The sequence below is a fragment of the Corvus cornix genome, chromosome 3 (assembly GCF_000738735.6).
Source record: "Corvus cornix cornix isolate S_Up_H32 chromosome 3, ASM73873v5, whole genome shotgun sequence".
Taxonomy (NCBI): domain Eukaryota; kingdom Metazoa; phylum Chordata; class Aves; order Passeriformes; family Corvidae; genus Corvus; species Corvus cornix.
In genome coordinates this window covers 73238827-73260115 of record NC_047056.1, presented here as the reverse complement: position 1 = coordinate 73260115, position 21289 = coordinate 73238827, and the positions used below count along the sequence as shown (strand labels likewise).

General features: G+C 35.3%; 1 protein-coding gene across 3 annotated transcripts in view; it reads right to left on the bottom strand.

The window, feature by feature from the left end:
• ASCC3 (activating signal cointegrator 1 complex subunit 3) overlaps positions 1 to 21289 on the bottom strand; it is a 252669-nt gene that overhangs the window by 146069 nt on the left and 85311 nt on the right. For all 3 annotated transcript variants that reach the window (XM_010403548.4, XM_039568654.1, XM_039568655.1), the window contains exon 11: positions 10886 to 11050. In XM_010403548.4, the coding sequence (XP_010401850.2) occupies positions 10886 to 11050 (165 nt within the window). The remainder of the gene's footprint in view (positions 1 to 10885; positions 11051 to 21289) is intronic.

Here is a 21289-nt window from a genome sequence, read left to right as displayed (position 1 = left end):
GTTCTCTGTAAGTGGCATTTCCTTCTTATTTCTTCTTTTTTCTAAATCTTTAATTCCTCAAATGTTTGGTTTACATGCCTTCTCACTGAATAAGGGACAGAAATGGTGATTTACAACTAAATGTTCTGTTCCACACAAAAGCCTGCATATTATATGTATTTTCAGGTAATTTTCAAAAAGAATGAAAGCATACAGAAGACCTGAATGAACAAAGTACACAAGAATTTTCCCATTTCATTCTGGAACATTAGGAGTTGCGTAGGCTGGCTCACAACTAGCATAACTAAAACCAGAGTTCACAGTAACTTTATTACAAAGGCTTTTTAGACACTGTAACTGAAGCCATATATGAGGTTCTCAACCAGTCTCAAATGGGTCAGTGTCTCAAGATGAGTAAGGCTGGTAAATTCTACCTGGCTAAATCCTATTCAAAAAATACGAGGTTTTACTTCAAATACAGATTTTGATTTACTCAGGTGTTTTGAATTCAAGTGAAAGGAATGCAATTAAAACAGTTAAATTAAAAGTTTTCAAAATAGATGATTAAAAAGTGAATGGAGAGGATTCTCAAGGAAGACAACACCACACCATAATCCAGATCTGAAGAATAGGAGGCACACCAAAATATGAAACTAAATCTCAAAAGGAACCAAACACCACAGACAAGCAGACAAAGTAAACCACTACGTTGCCTGGTAATGGATATTTCAGTGGCAAAAATTTGGACACTAAAACTGTGTCTGCAAACAACTAAATGACACAGAAAACCTGCAGACCTACCCTTCTGCACTTGCACAAGAGCAGTTTTCCAAAGGAAAGCCCCATGTACAACAAAATCTGATATGTAAATGCAAACTGGGACAAATTAGAGATTTCACTTTCTGAAATCTACAGGAAACAAAAGCAGTGCTCAAGAGCACAAAAAGCTTTATTACTTCTTACACATCTTTTTGTGGCTGGATTATGTGATGACCTAAGGGCTACAGTCATCATCAACCACACGTTTTGAGGTGTTTGAGGTTTGGGAGTTTTTTCAGAGGTGGGGGAGGTGCACAGAGTGGGTTGTTTTCTCTTTTTTCTATTTGGGTTTTTTTGGTTTTGGCTTGGTCCCCTGGAGTAGCACATCCTTCTGCACAGACCTTAGTGTCAGCACGGCTGTTTCTCACCTTTTTTCCCTCACAACTACTGCACAGTGTTTTTACTCTTTCTTAAACGTGCTTTACCAGAGGTGCCACCACCTTGTCTGTGGGGCTCAGTCATGCCCTGTGCTGGACTGGTCAGAGCCTGCTGTAAGTGGCCATGTCTGGCATGGGGCAGCCACAGACATCCCTCACCAAGGCCACATTGCACCCCCACAGCCAGCACCTGGGCATCTGTGGTGCAAAAGTTTTATCTTACTTACTATACACTTCTTTATTTTCAAGCTTGAATCCCTGAGCACAATTACCACTTGCTGATATACGTGTCCCATAGTTTGTTTGCAATTGCTTGATAATAAGTACAGCAATCTTAAAGCGTACCTGAGCTCCCATCTGGAAAACATTACTCGATTTTGCTAAATTCAGTAACAATTTTTTTTCAAATCTCCTAAGAGCCTGAAAGCACTAGTTTGAAAGTATGCTTGGTTTCAGCTGAAGGCAAGAAAGCATTTCAAATATTCAAACAATTAACAACAACTCTGCTTAATAACCACGGACATATGTATTTTTACAGCACCTAAGTGTAAGGTGTTTTTTCAAAGATTTCGTTTAAAATAAAAACAGTGGCTAGAGAATAGTTACAGTTTACTGAGAGTTGCCATTTTTGAAAGCTTAGTAAAACAAAGAAGCCACTTAAAGTCACTGACCCGGCAGTTGACCCTGGAGCTAAGGAACTTATTGAAAACCTTGAATTAACACTCCACATGACAACTGCAGCAGAGACCTAACGCAAGCAAGTAATTAAGATTACTAATATATATGTATAGCACATTTTTTAAACCCCTTCCACTAGACCAGGTTGTTCAGGGCTCCAGCACTTCAAGGGATATGGCATCCACAACTCTGGGCAACCTATTCCAGGGCCTCACCAGCCTCACAGTCAATAATGTCTTCCTAATATCCAAACTAAACCTACTCTCAGTTTAAAGCCATTCCCCCTTGTCATATCACTACATGCCCTGTAAAAAGCCTCTCTTCAGCTTTCTTTTAAGTGCCCATCAGGTACTGAAAGGTAGTAAGATGACCCAGATGCCTTCATTTCTCCAGGCTGAACACTCTCACTTCTCTAAGCCTTTCCCCAAAGGGAAAGTACTCCATCCCTCTAATCATCTTATTAAGACACTAAATAATTCCATCAATTTCTGTAAGTTCTTTTGAGGCCATCCAAACAAAAAAAGTGTCTATTTTTTTACCATCTACTTTTATATTTGTTTACCAAAAATATAAATAATTTATATACATATATAAAATAATCAAGATGTAAAAACAGGTACACTTACACTAAAATAAATCCTTCCCATTATTTTATGTTCAGATCAAATTCAAACTGTAAACTAAATACCCATGTGTTTAGTTTATGCATATCATCACATGCTTATAGAGAATGAGGGGTTTTTATTCTTTTAATTTTACATGGCATTATAAAAACAGCAGTGACTAAAACTGTGCTAAACTAAAAAAACCCAAGACTACCTGAATAGGCAACCATACCATATGATTTATTTTTCGCATTTTCTCTGTGATTATAATTCAGTTTCAATTTATTTTATATTTAGATTATAATTCTATGTATCTATTATTCATCTATAGAAACTCGATTTTCCGTAATGGTTTTTAGAAATCTAACACATTTTTGTAACAGAGTTCTCTGCATACATTTTTCAGCTACTTCTCTGACTTTGCCTTGAAGAGCAAGCACTAACATCTTTTGCTCTGAGGTGCTTCTAAAGAACAGTAAGCCTTGAAAGTGTGCATATGCCTTTTGTAAAGTCAGACCATCCAAAAATTAGTATTTTTCAAGTACTGAGTCACTTATTATTTGATCCTAGAAGTCCCAACTAGCAATTATGCTTTCATATACAAGACACCAAGAGCCCACAGTCTTTTCCTGAAATGGCAGTAGAAATTATTGATAAGACATTTAGGATGACAAAGTTTTCTGTTTACATTGCATATTGGTGGCTGGTGGTAGGCAGCTAAGTGCCTTTTCTTCACTACTGAAACACAACCTCTAACATTTCGTTCTTTAAATGTGTTTAATTATCCCAATAAAATAATTAGCAGCATTTGAAACTTACAAGGCTTTCCTTGACAACCTGAACTGACACATCATTTGCACATCAGGTTCTTTAAAAGCCTTACTATGTTTTATTGATTTGATGTTACATTGGAAGTAAGAAATAAAATCGCCATTGCTATATTTAACTGACATATATAATTAGTATATCTAATTCAGAAACATTCATGATGGCATGCAGAGAATTGACAGCATGTCCACCAGACACATTCACAGAACACAATTACCACACCATGAAATTCCATGTATGCAGAAAAAATAATCAGAAGATAGCTATCCAGTATCGATTTCCACACAAGCATCATCTGCGTTTACGCTGCAAATCATAAAGGATCAGGTATGGGAAGTGCCTCTCTGGGTTGTAAATTGATCACAGCAGGATCATTTTCTTCCTAATAGGTTTTAAGATTTGCATATCATCTCGTTACATTACAGACGCCACTTGAGAGCATACAGAGTGTGCATAGAGATACTCTTTTATCTGACTTCTAAAGTTCTTCCTGAACTTTGTGATCTTGGCAGCCTTCCCATTTCCATGTATTAAAATATCACATTCACAGAATGAATTACAATCAAGCTGGAAAGCATATCTCTGATTGTTCAACTTGAGCACAGAATTAAGTGAAGCAGACAAGTTTACACATTTTAATCTTTGAAGAATTGTCTGCTGGTTATAAATTAATCTGATATTCAGATGACCCAGGATCACTTCAACACACCCTCTGCAGTAAGTCCTTATGCCCTTCAGATGTACACTAAAGACAAGATACTCAGAAAATTAAACACAAGCATTTCTTAGTTTTTAGTGCAGATGTGCAAGAAGAAGAATTCTTAATGTAGGTTCCTGAGTCCCCTATACCGTGGTAGTAAGAATGAAGTACTGCATATTGGGATTCACACTAGTTATTAGTTGGATACTATCCTACCCACAGAATGGCTCTATGTCTCACTGTCTCACAGGATCTGTGCTATTTATCCAAATCAAAGGAGAAACAGAAATGGAAAAAGAATTGAGTAGGGCTCAGAGCACTAAACAAACAAACAAAAGAATTAAATGTATTTCAAAATTACTAAGCGGGAAGTTTGTTAGAATGTTTCATCAGTGTTTATTTGTTTATTGCTATATTATTTACTAGTAATGAAAGAGTTAAGTCGCCAACTTCACCACATAGGTGAAGTGGTCTAGCTTTTGGAACAAAAATGAAAAAACAGTGAAATTGCAAAACCAAAGTACATAGTAAAAATGCAATTACTAATACAGTTTTGAAGATTCTATATAGGACGTTATCTACAACTCATTCTGCACAGAACGCATTTGTTACTAGGCAACCATTTAGTTAAGTAATTTTATTAGTTTTACTCTGCATCCAATGAACCCTGAAAATACTGTGATCTCAGTCCTCCATTTAGAATATATTTAAAAATCTAGAGGTACTGGAAAAATGTAACCATGCAGAAAGCACTATTAGAAGCCATATTATTCTCCCTCAGCTAAATCTTAGGTATGCATTACTTTGTCTTAAGAAATGACATTTTGCATATATCTATTATAAGATTTCTATGCCTGGCACAGTGTCAGTTTTTCCTGACTGACAGAATGCCTTTTCATGTTATGCTTACTGTTTTGTTCCCAATCTAAGAAATAAAAATACCTCTGAACCCTTCCACAAATTAGTTTCACTGCTTTACTATAATATGAAAGACCACAAAATGTATGACAATCACTATTACATTTTAAACTCCACAGGTATATCACTAAACTGGAAAAACAGTCACCTATAATAAAAAAGGAGATGCAGAATGACTTCCTGACATCCCTTCCATGCAAAGTAAGAGAAAAGCTTCTGAAGATTAATTCAAATGTCTGATACATAATATTTTTCCAAACAATGAAGATCAGGTTTTGTTTTAAAAAAGTAATTTTTACACAACTACAAGGTTGTGAAAAAGATGACAAGATAGACTTAGACTCATGTAAGACTCATGAGACATATGGCTGCAAAACATACTGCCTAAAAATAACATTACAGAGTAGCAAGAAAACATGTATTAAATTTATCACAAGCTGATGAACTGACAGATTTTAAAAGAACGTATAATTGAAAAAAGGACATTAAAAAGGGATTCCTCTAATTGCTTTTTAAGCCCAACTCTATTCAGTAATTTTATTGATGATATGCAGTAAAAAACAACTGATGATAAGAACGGCAGGTGATTGGCAGAATTAATATAACTGATGTGTGTGTCAGCCATACAGATATATCTAAGTTGATAGCCCCATTCAAACTAAATTTCTTTTCATTTAGCTCATTCTATAACAGGCCACAGCTGCAAAATGAGACACTCTTCTCAGGAAACATTCTTATAGCAAACAGTTAATCCTGCAGCAACTATAAAGAGGTTTGTTCGAGGATTTAACAAACAAGTACCTGAATGCAAGCTCTGAAGAAGATGTGTTAGCAAATTAAGTACATGCAATTCTTAAAGGTGTATAGGTATATATATAAAGGTATATATAAAGCATATTTGTATTCTCAAAGGGATAGAACTGCATAATTGAATGGAAACGCTCTACCTTTGTATCTGCCAGAACCAAACTAACACAAAAGTTCTATCTATATCCAGTTTTGCTGACATGTTTTACAAATACAATAGTGAATATAGGAAAGTCTAATGAAAAAAAGCCACACAACACTATTGTTTGAAACAGAAAAATTATTGCAGAAGGCCTCAGTAACCTTGTTCTCTTTACCCTTTAACAAAAGATGTTGAGTAACTTGATTAGTTTGTATAAGGAATATCAAAGAGACAAAATATAACAGCAGTCACTCAAGGTGAGAACTGAAGAATGAAATGAAATGCCACTGCCATTCTAGTCCCAAAAGACCCATATAGGAACTACAGTGGGTTACCATTTGACACAAGATCTAAGCAGCTGGTTTTATGTCATTAGCTATCAGTCTTGACTTTTTTTTTTAAACAATTATCAAATCAAGAATGGGATTCCAAGCACATAAAAATTCGTAATTTGATAACAATTAGACATTTGGCTTTGGGTGAGAAATATCTGAACTTGTTTTCCTGTGATCCCTAGTAAGAGGTAGAAGAGGGAACCAAAGGGATGGAGTAATAATATGTAGAGGAGATATTGGCACTACAGATACAGAAAATGCAAAGGAAGAGCAAAGAAAACTACATTACAACTGAAAGGAAAAGCTCCTTAAATAAGGTGGCATGAGGAGAGAAAGCTCAGAAAGGAAACATGAGAACTTCTGGGGGAAGAAGAACTCCAACATCTCGTGGTCACTGCAGTCAAAGCTGCCTTTGATCTGCACTTCCCCAACAAGCCCCTCCTTTCTTAATAAGTAAAAGGTACAGAACAGCACCTATCCTTGTTGGGTCCTCTATTGCCTGAAGGAGGCATTTCTCATTACTGTATTCCAGGAATATCCTGGATTCCTCATACTGCTGTGTTATCCCACCCATAGTAATAGTATCTTTGCTGATCTAATACAAAAACATAAAGCAACCGAAACTTAAATTTGAAGAATGAGACAGTGCTGAGAACAATATTTGTGTGTTTAAGATGAGAGCTGTGGTATCCCAAAATCTGAGAAAGGTTTTAATATGGATTTTCTTTTTTTTAATTTACCATTCACATACTTCAGAGCAGGTATCAAAACTCGTGTATCTCTTAAGTATAGTATTCAGTATGCTTTTTTGTGAAAAAATACCCATAAGCAGCAAGGCAGTCATCAAAATCTCTGAATAATTATAACAAAATATTTCAGTCGCCTGTAAAAACTGTCAATTTTTTTTTCTTTCAAGCTAATAACCTTAGTATATTACAGTAGTGTGAAAAGTTTGATTAAAAAGTTTAAGCATTTCAGTTTTACATCTGCATTATGCTCTGGACTAAAACTTTAAACATCAAAGCTATAAATTGGATTCAAGTAAGTTGTTTGATGTTATACCTATAGTATATAATAGAGCTCAGAGCAATTTTCCCACCAAAATGTTTAGCAAAGTCAATTTAAATCACTTGCAAAAACATTCTCTAAAATTTGAAAAGTGCAAACATGCACAAATATGTTCTTCATTCCGCTATGAGTAAAACTGTCAGCAATTCCAATATATATGCTCCTTCCAGGTTTAAATAAAACCTAATTCTAAAAATGCCATAAGTTAAAATGAGCATGTTAAAGTCTTACAGTAAGTGGTGTGACTCAGTGTTCATCTGGGGGAAAGTACATCAATCATTCAAGTATTTTGAGGTACAAATTAGGACACACTTGCTAATGCATCAGGATATTCCTGCTTTAGGAATGCATTTGGATAGCTGTATTTTTACCTCGTATCAATACAGATCTCAAAACATTCTTTTTGGGCACTATTGTTGGCCCAAGTAGCAAGTTGAATATTAATTCTTAAAAAGAAAAAAAACCCCTAACCACTGTCTTTTTTTTCTATTATACACCATCTAAACAAGACACCCCACATACCTCCAACAAAACAAGAGAGATGCTTTTTCTCTAAGACAGGATAACAAACCCTGCAAAAGGTAAAAGGCACTATTCTATACATCCTGACCTGTACAGGAATCATGACATTGTCTCCTATACAAGCTAGAGAAGTGTGATCCAGATGAACTACAGGTACACGCTATTATTAGAGTTGCTATTAGTGACTTATGGAAAAGGCTGAAGTAGTATTCAAAGGAATTTATCACAGTTCTGTTCTAGAAGTGATACAAGAAATGATGGTTCCAGGTCAGGTGAAAAATTATACTACGTGAATGTACGGTCTCCTGCAGGAGCCAAAATGGACAGTACAAAAAGTGGGAAAATGTCAATGATATTTACCAGAACAGATCTCAGTTACTACAGCCTCCAGTCTGATCTAGTGACTTTTACTCTGCAATGGATTTTTCTTTGAATTATTTGTCCCTCTACTACAAATTAGGAAAACATAGTCAATATTTTGGGTGTTTTACACCAGTATACAAATCAGGTAATTGATTTCAGCAATTACTGCAGTGGTGTAATTGACATAAGGATATTTCAGATTAATATTGCCCTTGGGTTTGGGGTTTTTTTTTATTTTTCAAGAACTGAACAATTATTCGTACTTCCTGTGTGCATGAATACTAAGCAAACATGATATTTCTATAGATATAAATGAAAAGTAAGTTCTATACTACTTTCAGAAAGGCTGGAGAGGCGATTCAAATCACTGAATACAGAAGGACATTCTCCAGGGATGCGCTGAATATTCTGGCTTTTTATACTATTCCAGGGACATTTATGAATTTGTATCAAAATATATAAAACAGCATTATGAGCAGGAAACAAAACCAAAGAAATGCAACAACATATTTTTTTCCTCACAAAGTAATATTAAAACATTAGATGTCATTTTTTTTACACTTTGAACATCTATAACAGTATTTTCACTAAATTCCAGAGAAACTCTCCTGAAATCAGAAACATTATGTTATCCTTTTTTATTGACTGCGTAAAAGTTCCAGTAACTTCATAGTTGTGGACGTACACTGCAAACTTCATAGAACTATACCTGCAAGCTCAAATGCTGAAGTATAACATTTCAGTGTAATTTTAAAAAGTAATCCTTTTATTATTTGTTTTCATTATTAAAAAAGTAAAACAACTGTACAAAACATCTCCTGTTTCTTTGTCCCCAGGCTCTCTGGGAGGCTTGCAATTTGAAATATTTTTGTCAGCAATTGTTTTCTGCAGCACAATTCTAAAAAATTCTACAAGTAATTTTGCCCTCTTTTTAACTGTGGGGTTTTTTTAGTGTACTTTTATACTGTAAATTTTCCCTCTCCTAAGCTACCTGCTTGTAAAGATACATAGGGGTCTCCATTACTGCCTTTCTTATCAAATTAGAATAAATAAGGTGGTGAAATGGTCAGTTTCAAGATTTGTGTATTGCTGTATTTCCCAACTATTACACTTAAGGAAGGGTTACAACTGGGTAGCTTCAGCTCCAGATGAATTAAATTACAGCTTGGTAGGTAAAACAAACCTTGAAATCCTAGGAGATGAAAACACCCTTTTTTAAGAGAGCTATTTTTTAAATGAGTGCTGAAGCAAGATACTGTTATATTACAATAAATACACTAAGGATAGGATTCAGTACCCAAGATATAATTACCTCAGATTTTATATTCCTTAAGTTACCTGCACAGGCTTGACAGACACAAAAGGGAAGGATCTATGGGAGATTTGTGTCCAAACAAAGCAGAAACAGAATGCCAAGCTGAGTAACATAGGACAGATAAAATGGCTCTCAACATCTATTTTGTACTTTCGATAGCTGAAGCCTATCTTACGAGTCTCATAAAATTTCACAGTAAGAAATGAATAAGGTTTGCAATCTGACATGAAGAAAATTATTATCATGGTCACTGCTAAAAGCTGAGATGCTTTACTATAAAGACACCTAAGGAAAACAAGGTTATCAAAATCATTTAAGAAAGAAAATACAACATCAAACAGCTAAAGTTTAGTGCCTTTGAGGTAGTCTAAACTTAGCTTCTTCTAAAGAATTATTACTTATATTGTTCTTTATATAGGAACTGTACACTTTCTGTACTGGATTAGAGCAGACATCCATTTCATTCTGTTCTTAGCAGAGTTGGAATCAAATGATTCAAAAAGCCTTAACAAGGTTAGTGTAGCCTTACCAAGAGAAAAACGCATCTTGAAAGCTAAAAGGCTTTAAACATTTAATATGCTACAAATAGAGCCATAAAAATAACTGTTTCATTTTAATTTGTTACACATTACTTGTATGGATAGAGTTTTGCTCTGCATGACAAAAAAAAAAAAATTGCACTCTATCCTCCCTCTTCCCATTATTTATTTATCCTAAATCTTTCCTTTTTATTCATCTCCAAATTCCATGTTTTACTTTACTTGTACAAGCACATCTCACCATTGAGACCAATCTTATTTATTGCCTAACTCTGAATCCTTCTTTTGTGCAAGATTCAAGAAAAAAATCCCTTTTCTCCTTTTTTCCATTTCAAATCTTGGTATTTAGAAAATACTACTAAATCATGGGGAAAAACAAAAGGACCATTTATGCTAAACTAAAAATGATGTAGTATTTTTCTGGAAGTGCTGAAAGTTTTACCTAGATTTAAGACACTACTCTTAATTAGAACAAAAAAGAAATTCTCCTAGGAAAACTGCTAATTGAAAATGAGCATTCCTGGCAAGAAAACTATTTCAATTTTGGTTGTGTTGAAACATTAGCCTGATTATTATTTGCTTGAAAATGTTTAATTTTCCCGTTACTTGTACAGTACTATAAATTAGGCAAATAAATTATAAGAAAAGAAACAGCACTGTAATAAACTATACATCTTAGGAAACTGATAGTTGATACAATACAGAAGGGAAGGTAGAAGACAAAAATTTTTCTGCATTCTTAAACACAGCTTTAAAGCAGACAGCTGTAAAATAAATTGTAAACTGCCTAAGCATTTCTATTTAATTGTCTAAGCATGCTACCCTTTACAGTGATATCTATCTATTCTTGGCCAAAACAAAATTATTTTGAAGATTTTTTTCTCTCTTACCTGTCGTAAAGTACGTGCTACTATACTTTCAAGTACTGGTCCTCTGTCTTCATGCAGTAGATGAACTTCATCAAGAATCAAGAGTTTTACCAGCTGAGAGAGGGCTACATCACCAACACTTTTTCTTGTCACTACATCCCATTTCTCTGGAGTAGTCACGAGCATCTAGTAGAGCAGAAAAAAAAAAGGAATATTAAGTATTTACCAATTAAAATGCAGATACAAATTTATAAAAATACAGTAATTTAATATACAGCAGAGTAAATGCAATGTAGAACTTAAAGTTATCTTAAGTTTTACCTACTTTATATATGAGGCAGACAGTTTGCGGCATCTACACATGTTGGACGGCCATTAGTAGGATTCAGTATGGAAAACCAAATGGAAATATCAACTAATAATTTCAAGCTACTGTGCCCCATTTGTATACATTTTCCACATGAAAACATTTAAACAGCTATCCAGAATCAACTACTTATATAATCATTTAATGTTTGTGTTTCACTAAAATGAAATCTGTGATAAAATATTTCTAACCTTCTTCACAGCACAGTAAATAACTAAGACCCTCCCCTCATAAGCTTGACCTGATAGTTCCCCATTCCCTATGAAATGCTTTCTCCCTAAGGCCTATTTTCAAGTTGTACATTTTGGTATCTTGATCCTTGTGCTGGTAAAACAGATTGAACAACTTCCACCTGTCCTGGATAAGGTAACTTCCAAACTTCATTGTTTCACGTCGATATATCAGGCCATTTCTCCAGCCTGCCAGTGTCCCTCTGTATGACAGCACAGTCCTCTGTGTACCAGTCACTCCTCACTGTCTACCCAGTCAACCCACACGTCAGAAGCTTCTTTATGAGGATGTTACAGAAAACACTATCAAAGGCTTTACTGAAATCTAGGCAGACAATATCCACTGCTTTTCCCACATCTACCCGGCCAATCATTTCCTGATAGAAATTTATCAAGCTGGCCAAGCATGATTTCCCCTTGGTGAACCCAAGCTCACCACTCACAATTTTCTTGTCTTTCATGTGTCTGGAAACTGTTTTTAGGATTAGCTGTTCCATCACTTTCCCATATGAGGCTGACCAGCCAGGCATTCCATGGGTCCTACTTCTTGCCCTTGTTGCAGACAGGAGTGACATTTGCCTTTGTCCAGTCTTTGGTCACTTCTCCCAGTTATGATGGCTGATCAAAGATTATCAAGAGTGACACTGCAATGACAGGAGGCAGCCTCCTCAGCACTCGTGGATGAAAATCAATCAGACTACAGACATGTGTGTTCCCTGTTCTCTTAAATACTCCCTGACCTGATCCTCTTCCACCAAGGGTACACTTTCCTTGTTCCACACTTTCCCCAGTTTCTGGAACTTGGAATTCCTGAAGGCCAGTCTTGCCAGTAAAAACTGAGGCAAAGGAGGTATTCATTACCTCAGCCTCTTCTGTGTCCTGTGTAACCAGGCACCCTGTCTCATTCAGCAATGGGCCCAGAGTGTCCTTAGTCTTCCTTTTGTTGCCTATCTTGTTTTCTTTGACACTCCTGAGCAGATTCAATTGTTTGGACTTCAGCTTTCCTAACTTCAATCCTGGATGGTCAGACAGTGTCCCTGTATTCCTCCCAGACTGCATGTCCTTGTTCCCACACTCTGTATGCATGCTTCCTTTTTGTGTACGACCTGGAGCAACTTGTTCATTCATGCAGGCCAAGTTCCTGTTCACTGGGATGGACCACTCGTGAACTTGGAAGAATATTAAGCAGCTTTCTTGGTTCCTTGAACTCTCTCTTCCCTCCAGGACCTTATCACATGGGACTTTTCCAAGCAGATCTCTAAGGCAGCCAAAGTCTGCTCTCCTGAAGTCCAGGGCTGTGAGCTTCCTTTCTGATCTGTTCCTCCTCCTCGTCAGGATGCAGAACTCCAACATCTCATTATTGCTATGGTCAAGTCCGTCTTCAATCTTCACACCTCAAACAAGTTCCTCCTTGTTTATGAGGTATAGCAAACCACCTCTCCTCCACGTCCTACCTACAGAGGAAGAAGTTCTCATCAGCGCACTCCAGGACCCTCCTAGATTGCTTGTGCTGATGTTTCTTTCAAAATAGTAGAAAAAAATGTTTCTTACAAAACACATTTATGAATACTTTTTCTTTACTTGGTCTTCTCCACAAGACATATTCTGATAGCATTTATTTATTCTCCTCAGAAAAATATTTTTCCCTGCACTGCCACACAATATTGTTCTAGTCCAATTATTTTACCATCAGAATATACCAGTCTTTATTAATTACCAAGAACTACTCCTGAAGAGATTTTGTGATATAGCAGAAAGATGATGTTAATTTCCTGCAACATTTAAAGCTTTACACATGAAAGACTCACTGAATCACTATTATCACAGAGAGTGGTGGTATCCGGGGGGTATCTTTATGGTTTGTTTAAATATTACTGGGTACAATTTGTTAGCAAATACAGATTTTTTGAACACTTGTACGAAATAGTAGGTGTAAAAATGTCTGTCCATAATTTATGAACTGAAATGTAACACTGCTACAGATGCAACTGTTCGCACTTTAAAATGAGCCATATCAACCACAAAATATTAGCAGCTGTACTTCCACAGAACATTAATTAGCAAACAGTGAGGAAATATATTTAGCAATGCATATTAAGGCTTTAAGGTGTGAAATACTACAAATGCAAGCTACTTAGCCAATTTGCTAAATCTAAATTGGCAACATTCAGATCACAGCTTTTTTTAATGTCAGTCATGTTATCAGGATATATATTTTAAATTGTATCATTAATTCTTCTGTTTCTGAGTGATGACTAAATATCCATTATAAGGGTCTTTTACTTTGATCTTATTTTAAAATAGCAATGTTCGTAAAGCAATGACCTGATTTGAAAGCTACACTAAATGAGACAGTATATCAAGTAAGAAAAGAGATCTCCAGAGAATGTTTTGCTAGAGAATATGACTGGGTCTTACATTTGTTTTTCAGATAGAAATTACAGTTGGGGAAAAAAATTCTCAAAAAACCCACCCAAACAGAACAGCTTTGCAGTTGCAAATTATAAACTGAATTCAAATACATAAAATGCTATTTAAAAAATATCAGCTAAAAGAAAATGCTGACTATCAGCAAAGGCTAATAAAGATTATTTTTTTCAATTAAAATATGAAACCAAACAGCATTATGAGTCATCTCATTATTAGTTTTAAAAGCAGTAGTGGCATTTCTTTGCATCATTAATTTTCAGAGACAATATATTTTATCCTTTAAGTTTTAAAATCAAAACTCAGATTCAGCAAAAGGATTCTGCTTTCTATTTGGGGGCAAGAGAAGGACACAGAAACCAAGTATTAAAACATCTTTTTAATATTTTCTTCTTTTACGTGGACTTGAGTTGTCAGCACACTGAGAAGTGTGCTCATTTATACTGCTATTTCACCACTTCATCTCTTTCAGTATTGAAATAGCTAGAAAATAAAGTGTCACATTTGCTTAATAAACTGCAACTCATGCAAGATATTTCAATCTGGTTTTTGTATTAGGATATGGTTGAATAGAAACGGGTTAACTGTCAATATTTTTACTGTCAAGTTAAGTTTCTCTACACTCACACACTTCTCTTTTCCCAATGTTTTTTTGATTATCATTTGTTACTCCACACTGACATTTTCTGTTAAGGAAAATATGGGCTTTTCACAAAGTCTTCTGCCTTAAGTGAGCACTGCCACTCAATTTCACTATTACACCAAAAGAGTTACCTGTTTAAAAAAACAATCCAAGTATTTCAGCTCAAAATTACATCATTTAGCTTTGGGGTTATTTAACGTATCCCTAGATGGTTTTACATAACATTAAGGTAAGAACTCAAACAAAAAATTTTAATTATTTCACTTTGAAATTTATTTCAAAAGGGACAACACCAGCTGATAACTTCAACATCAATTTACAAAATTTCAAGAGACAGTGAAAATGCATTTTTCTATATTGCATGATTTGCTAATTATTTTTGTCAGGTTCTCTTCAGTTCTCTTTGAAGCCAGATTTCATGGTAAAAGGAAGTTACATTTTCATCACAGTTTCAGAAAATCAACATGTTGAAAATACTAGGGTTTGTTGTTGTTTGGGGGTTTTCTTAATCTGAAAAGGCTTATTGTCTTACTAAAATCAAATTATCTTCTATTAATTTCTACGGGGCCAACATTAATTTCTAGCAGTAGGCACAGCCTTGAAGGTTTAAGTTTTCAATAGCTCACTTTCAATTCTTTGAATTTCTTTGCTACTTTTAAGTTCTCCCAAACACATTTTGCACATGACTAGTATCTGTTTTCTGCTTGAATAATTAGTACACACACTCTGAGCCTAGAAAAACTATGGTAATCCCCTCAAATTTACACTCCCACAGGTCCAAACCACATGTGAAAATATTTCAGAACAAACTACATAAAATACTTAGTTATAACATGCCATACTACAAAATTCACCGCTTTTAAGTTCTTCAAGACCATTTTTGAGAACAGTTTTTCTGTCTTTAGCCACTTCAGCCTTCCTCTTTCACTCATCTGACCTGCTGTCCCTTTCATATACACAACAATAAATGAAAACTCAGACACACACCCTACCTCATCCCCAACTTCCTTACTACTAGAATTGCCATAAAATAATCAGAAAAGACCTGGATCACTCTTCCTATGTGCCAGATATCATCAAACCAGGTATAAAGAACTGGTTGAATCAGATCTTGGCTTAAACATCAACTAGGATGATAGGGAAAAGTTCCCATGCCCTGTGGGTTACACAGATGTACTTGCACAGATTTGTATAACATAAAAAGTAGAAAAGTACCTTGTACTGAGACGGGGTAGTGTTGATATTCTGAATATCAGCACCATTCCAAAAATAAGCCTGCATGGTGCCATACTGAAAACAGAGGAGCAGCAGTACAGGGCCTCTACTTAGCACAAGATGAAAATATGGGTTCCTTTATTATAATCAAAACAGCGAAAACACACAGAATGGTACACACACATACTTTCAAACATTTGACATATAAGTCTGAATTCATATTATTATACATGCTGAGCATTAGAATGTATCATTCTTTCTAGAAAGAAACCGTAGAATAAACTCAAGATTATAATAAACAAATCCGGAGGCCTTTGCATGAGGAAAATATTGTGGATGTCAAATGATCACAATAATAAAGGTTGTATGTTATGGGAAGTTCCCAAAATGAAATTATCTTCCCAAAGCTGGATCAAGATCCAGAAACATGTCATAACCGTATGTCATCTCACACCTGCAGCACAATAGAGATATTTTCATATTTAGCATACCTATATAAAAGCACTACTTCCTCTTTGAAACCATCAGAATTATGATAAATAAACAGCAAATACTCCATTTATGCTATAATTCTCTGTGAAGTTCAGAATACTGCTTCTCAAAGCATGGATTAAATCTACAAGAAATACACATTTCTACTGTAATTTGATTCTTTATTTGCTTTATCCTCTTAACAGCCACTTCTTTTTCATTTTGCGTTAACATTTCTTTGTACCTTTCCCACTTTCTATTAAGTAACTCTCAATATAACAGTATCCTTAGGAAAGAAAAAAGAAAACTGAATCTTATTATACACAAAAACCACCCTGATGCCTGCGGCTATGTGAGCATCTGTTCTCTAAAGGCTTCCTCCTGTGCTCCTCCTGCTCAGTGACCAATGACACTGGAGTTACTCACTTTGTTATTAGCACAAAAAAGTCTCGTTGAAGACATGACAGCCAAAACTAAGGGAAGGCAAAGAGACAGAAACAGATAAAATATAACCTGGAATTAACTGAAATATTTATTACACACTGGAAAATGCATGCTAGGTATTTCAGAAATTTGCCTTTTAACAACATAAAACAACGATTAGATAGAACTGGAAAGAATTTTATCATTTGCAGATTAGAAAGAATTCTTTCACTAAAATTAAATGCAATGAAATAAAGCATCATTCGAAACAGGGGAATTCAGTAAACTTCCAAAAAGCAGTGTTTTCTGAAGCGCCTCAATGATGCTGGAGAAGAAACAATTTTAAGGCCCAATTCATTAGTATATACAGTTAAAGAAAAGACATAGCATATGTATGAAATACAAGCCCTAAGGATCTAATAGCTTTGGAAGGCATGGAACCAGCCCTGTTCTATGTTTGCCTGTAGTAAATTTGTCTCCACCACAGTGATTCACCACGAAGGAAGAATGAATAAAGAATTCTGCTGTAGCCACTGCTGCTTTATTTTTACTATTCAAAGATACTTTCTCAAATATCTACTACTGTAGATTTCTACTAGTAGAACTTCCTTGTCTCTATTGCTTTCACCTTGCCACTGGTCTTCTTTACTCTCCTGCGCCTTTACACACATCCACAAATTCCCCTTACCCCATCCTAGAGGAAGCTTTGCTCAGTCACAGCCAGAGCTCCTCATCTTCTGACAGCTTTTTGGCAAGGGGGCATGGGCAACCTACACAATTTACTCGTCACGCTGTAACTATTTATCTTGGTGGTTTGCTCTGGCAGGAAACTCACTGCAAGATCTTAACTTCTGCAGAAATGGAGACACAAAACTGCACACAACTAAATACATCCACCCAGAGCAGACTCTCATTGGAATGCAGCATATTCTGCAATTATGTAGGCAGAGCTGCTATGCTGGGGCTTCATATGATTTGAAAATATTTCTCTTCTAATAAGTGATACTTTGGAGTTTCTCACAAATTTTAATATTAGATCGCTGATATCACACCCCATGAGGGACACATGACTAGTTTGGCACTCTTTGAGGTAAAACTCCATCAAAACATGTTACAAGAGCTGCAACCTGCAAGTCACTTTCATAATGTTGGTTTTATTCCTCTTTTTATTGCACTCTTACTCTGTGATTTATTCAAGCATTTTAAAAAACCTCATATGAGCTGGAGCTCAGGCAGGGAATGGAATAAACATACACAAAGTAAAACAGAGGGCAGCAATTCAAAACAAGAATCTGAGGTAGGACATAATAAATAATGAATGCAAGTATTTTGTTCTTCATAGATCAGAAATAACCATCTGATGCTGTGTTTAACACAGTTAAAACAGAATTATGTTTCTAGTAGTGCAGATTCCTTACTATGCACAGATATGCAGATGAGCAGTATGCCCATTTAGGTGAACAGATGATGTTCTAACAAATCCGAACATGTATTTGTGGTCTAACGTAATGTCAATACAAGATTACATATATATATATATATACACATATGTATCTTAGAAACATTTAATAATAAGACTACACTTACAAGAAGTATTATGAAAAAGACTGAGTTTATCATGCTAGAAGAACTTGCAAAAGAGGTGCATTATATTGATGCATATTAGCAGCAATTTGTAAGTCACCAAAGCTAACACCAATTGTCAATCAACAACAGAAATCAACAAGGGATTGTAACAGCTGTCATTCAAAACTTAAAATGTCCAATGACTTTTTAACTGAAGAAACATAACTCTGCTCAGCATGTTTTGTTTTATAATTGAGTCCTAGGAGCACAAAATTATTTCATTCCTTTACAGAACCCAGATATTCCACCTAATAAAAAGGCAACTGATTGACAAGGTATCAGCACATTGCCTTAGCAGAGCAAGATGCTTACGATACACTTGACAATTTCTGTTGAACTGATTTTTTTCAATATTACTTTATTTGTTGCATACTCAGTTTCATAATTATGACTAACAGATTCAAGTTCGTATGTGAAGATTTACAATTGTATGCTTTCTACGCAATCCTGGATGTCCCAGAGATTAGAAAATTAATTTAGAAGTTCCAGTACTACTTTTAGACCTCAATACAACAGATTCTGACACAGTCAAAATAAACTGGATAAGACCAGTACAACCAGTAATTACTTTTTGTTGTTAATATGAAAACCCTTAAGTTTTTTATAATGTTACTTAAAGAATATGGAGTAGTTTTCATGTGGAGTAGTTACATTAATCTGAGATGAAACTACAGAAAAAAATACACATTCAAATCACAATAGCTGTAGTGAGTATTAGGATATGAGCACCTGCTCTCAGTATTCTTTTTTCCCATGATAAAACAGTCTGTTTAAAATCAGTACAAACCTTATTTTAAAAACCATAGCGAGGAACAGCTTGCATGCTTTGTGAAATTAATCTCTCATATTGTAAAATATATAATTAGCTACTCAGACTTCAAGTTTAAATAATGATCTAAATGTTTTACAGGAGTTTGATCCAAAACATTACTCTCTTTTCCTCTTTGCTGTTAATCAGTTCACCAATTACAGTTTTACTAACCTCTGATATACTACTGTCAGGTCTGATTGATGCCAAAAGCTCCCTTAATCAAATCTGACAACTATCAGCAAGTGCCTGTCTCTTGAGACACTGCATCCAGCCTGCTTGTTTTCAAATCTTACCAGTGTTATTTTGCATTTCCTTCTCGCCCAGCCCCTTTTTCAGATCTAACAGAGGTACAACAGAATAACAACAAAACATGATTGCAGAATACATTTGTGTATGTTTTTATATATCATTATAGCAATACTTGAGATAATATTGTTAGTTAGCTTATGAATTTACAAGGAAAAAGTAAGAAAAAGAAGATTTTTTGAAAATTGAAGTTTTTGACAAATCCAATATTGTTGCTTGCTTGGTGGTTTTTTTATCTGGTAATTCAGGGTTTGTATGGGGTTTTTTTTACTTTTCCTTTTCTTCTTTCATAGCTGCAAGGAAAAGGGTTTCAAAGTCATTACTCCTCTGTTTTACAAGAAAACTTTAGGCTTTGGTTGCACAGCTTCAGAAGACAAAGATAAAAGACTACCTCAGCTCCCAGCCTTTTCAATTTATTTATACTGGTACACTTTTAAGACTCATCAAAGTAGTCCTCCATATCTCACTAACTGTAAATATTAAAAGGCTCAGAATAACTTTTGTTGACATAATGTTAACCTTTCATTTATTTATTTATATTTTAAGATTAGCCAGATTTTCCCCCCTGTTCTGCTCCTGTCAAGCCTTACCCCAAGATGTGGATTAACCCAACATTATGTGAAAAAGGACCAAAGGGCAACAGTGACATTTTCTTCCAAATACCCTTTTCCACACACCTTTACTCAACAGTTTTGTTTTCTATCACAGATTGGTATGCAAGAGGGAGCAAGTTCATGTGTTTGTCTCCAATCATGTTCTTTCAAGAATCAATGCAAATCACTGATATGGAGGCATACTAAGTGTAAGATGAAGAAAAATGTCTTGGTTCAGCTGAGATGCTGATATTAAACAGATACTGCATTAGAAGTCAATTTCGTGGCACCTGTTCACAAAATGACAACTCAAACACCAATTCATTTGCTTGCGTGCAAATGTGATTTCACGAAATTTTCCCTTCAAGTCTACGCTCCAGAGAAAATTATGTCTGCTAGTATTAATGATAACCAGCATTGAAGGTGATTGTAAGAGACCTACAGTAAGATTTTCAGATCTATATTCTCTGGTTACATTAACTAAGAACTAGCATACCCTTTGGATTTCAGCAGGATTCTTTAAGCACCAAGAGGAAATATCAACAGTTTGGTGTTGTAATGAAAGGATCAAATCACACAGTTCCACAGGAGCCTATGCACCTCAATGCTATTGCATATTTTCATGACTAATCCTATTAACAGACTAAAGATTATATCCACTAAACATTACACTGATATTATACTGGACAGCACTGTAAACACACTGGAGGATGGAGCAAGAATTTTAAAGCATCTTAATAAGTTATAGAACAGATGAATTAATGCATGAGTCAGTAATAAAATTTCAAGATTCTACACTGAGGATAGGATTTATCTTGCCTATCTTACCTGCTAATTTACAAAACCACCCTCCAAACTAGATGTCTAGGCTTATTCTAGCTGGTTCATTTCATCCATCTAAGTATGAATCAGCCTTAGAAGTCTTTTTCTCTATTGTGTTCAGAAAAAAGAGAAAGAGCAGATCAGTCTGCACATGAAACAAAATCACTCTGCTGATGCAAAAATTGAAACCTTGGAGCAGAAATGCTGCTATTTGGACATGCTAAACAAAGCTTCCACTGTGCACTGCAGCAGTATGATCTTGGGGCAATACATTATGTTCTGGGCAACTCATTTCAAGAAGCGCAAACCAACTGAGAGTCCAGAAATTAAAAACTGGAATGACTAAACATAAATGAAGCATGACCTTTACAAAAAATTTAAATAAACTGAGGCTTAGGCTAAATAAACCTGTCTGAACTGAGATAGCTACAACTGCTTGAGTCTTCGGAAAGCAAATAGCGGAGACTGGGGAAGACAGACATTCAGATAAG